Below are 1740 nucleotides of genomic sequence, written 5' to 3' on the forward strand. Positions count from 1 at the left end.
TGTAAGGGTACCACACATACAGAAAAGGGAGAAGGAGAAAGGGAAGACAAGTGACAAACAAACTAATACCATCAGGTGCGATTAACTGACGGGGAAACACTCTAACCTTGGAGCGCTTGAAGCTTGGCTGTGTCCTTCCTTGTTCACCCAAACCCTTCGTGTGAGTTGTTTTCTTTTTTTTTTCTTTTGTAATCGTATTCGGACGCAAAGTGAGATGCTCCGACGTATCATCAGCCAGCAAACGACGCTCATTCGGAAACCACTGGGTGCTGCACTCTTTGCCACATCAGCCCTACGCCTAGAAGCCGCTTCTTCCAGTGATGCTGATGGGAAGGAAGTTGGAAGTAGCGGCGAAGGCAACAGAGCAACTGGAGGAAAGTGGCGCCGACCTTCACTCGCACAACAACGGGCTCGCCGCGCCCAACTCCCGCCTGCTTTTGATGTTGTCCATTGGAATGATGAAGATATCAGCAGAGGCCATCTATTGCGAGTACTTCACCGTGATACATTTGTTGTCCTTGATTACCATCGCCAGGCACGTATGTTGACAGAAGAAGGTAATAAGGCAGAGCGTGTTGTTTCTGTGATGTTGCCAGCGGTTTACACCGCACGTTTTCTGGCTGTGCTGGAGGGGCGTTCAGAAAAGGTGGAAGTTCACTCACGTTATACTAACGCCACCTTCACACCGAATCCTGCAGCACCATACACATTTACGCTCAAGTGCACATCAACGAGGCCCGCCCAACAAAAGCAACAAGTAGCGGGTGAAGAAGGCGATGAGACATTTGAGTGGACTGTAGAGTTTGATGTGGCAGAATCTCTTATGTTGCAGCGATTCCTCACACAAGCTCTGCATTACAACACCGGCTTCGCTCGCACATCTGTGTAGGATAATCTTGTTGGAACGTGATGAAAAAAAGGGAGGATAAAGAGAGGAGGATGTCGGGCGTGTCGGGATAACGGGTGTGAATGTCAGCGTCATGTGCATTTATGACAAGTAGGATAAGAGGAGTGGGCACGAAAGAAGTTTATTGGTGGAACAGGGGAAGGGAATGTTGTCAAAAGAAAAAAAGAGAGAGAAAGTGGGGGGAGGGACGTTGAGACGTGTGCTGAACTATCCAACCGTGACGGCAAATTTTGAGGAGTGGAAAAGATAAGGTGGGGGGAGAGTAGGGTTTAGAAAAATGGGAGTTATTTGGTTCTCGCTCCGCTTCACACCGGTCATTTATTCAAGGAACCAACCGAAGGTGCACGCACACACGCGCTTAGAAGACATATGCGTGTTTATCTATTTGTGTACTTTCGCGAAGCAGGCTGTTTGCTTCTTTCCCCCAGGCCCCCTGTTTCTTTTTCCCCTGTTGATTGGTTCGTGCTGTATTTTTGTTTTGTTTTGTTTTCTCGTTGTTGTTTTCAATTCACCTCACCGTAAGAGCACCTGTAGGAGGAATAAATAATGGTAAGGCACGTTCGGATGTTGCCCCGGGTCTATACGGTGAAATATTCTCCCACTCATCCTGTTTTGTTTTGTTTTTTTCCTCGTCTCTGATTGTTGTGCACGTGTGACGAGAAAAGGACGCAACTAAAAGAGGAAAAATGAGAAATTGGATGCTTCTTCTTCTTCCGCTCTTTCGTTTTCTTTTCTTGCTGTTGTTGTTGTTATCGCACCTATCTTGAACAAAGAAGCTAACCTTAGTTCTGTAGGCTTTCATATTCCAGTAAGCAGGTGATATATATATATAT

At 46.6% G+C, this 1740-nt stretch overlaps 1 protein-coding gene across 1 annotated transcript; it reads left to right on the top strand.

Moving 5' to 3' along the window:
* Window positions 1–214: 214 nt before the first annotated feature.
* TEOVI_000719300 (mitochondrial RNA binding protein 2) lies at window positions 215–889 on the top strand (the record flags this gene model as incomplete). Its single annotated transcript, XM_067221665.1, has 1 exon — window positions 215–889. The coding sequence occupies one exon, from the start codon at window positions 215–217 to the stop codon at window positions 887–889; it is 675 nt and encodes a 224-aa protein (XP_067077766.1).
* Between the last annotated feature and the right edge of the window lie 851 nt (window positions 890–1740).

The sequence above is a fragment of the Trypanosoma equiperdum genome, assembly GCF_001457755.1.
Source record: "Trypanosoma equiperdum strain OVI genome assembly, contig: ctg_1474, whole genome shotgun sequence".
In the NCBI taxonomy this organism is placed as follows: Eukaryota; Euglenozoa; class Kinetoplastea; order Trypanosomatida; family Trypanosomatidae; genus Trypanosoma; species Trypanosoma equiperdum.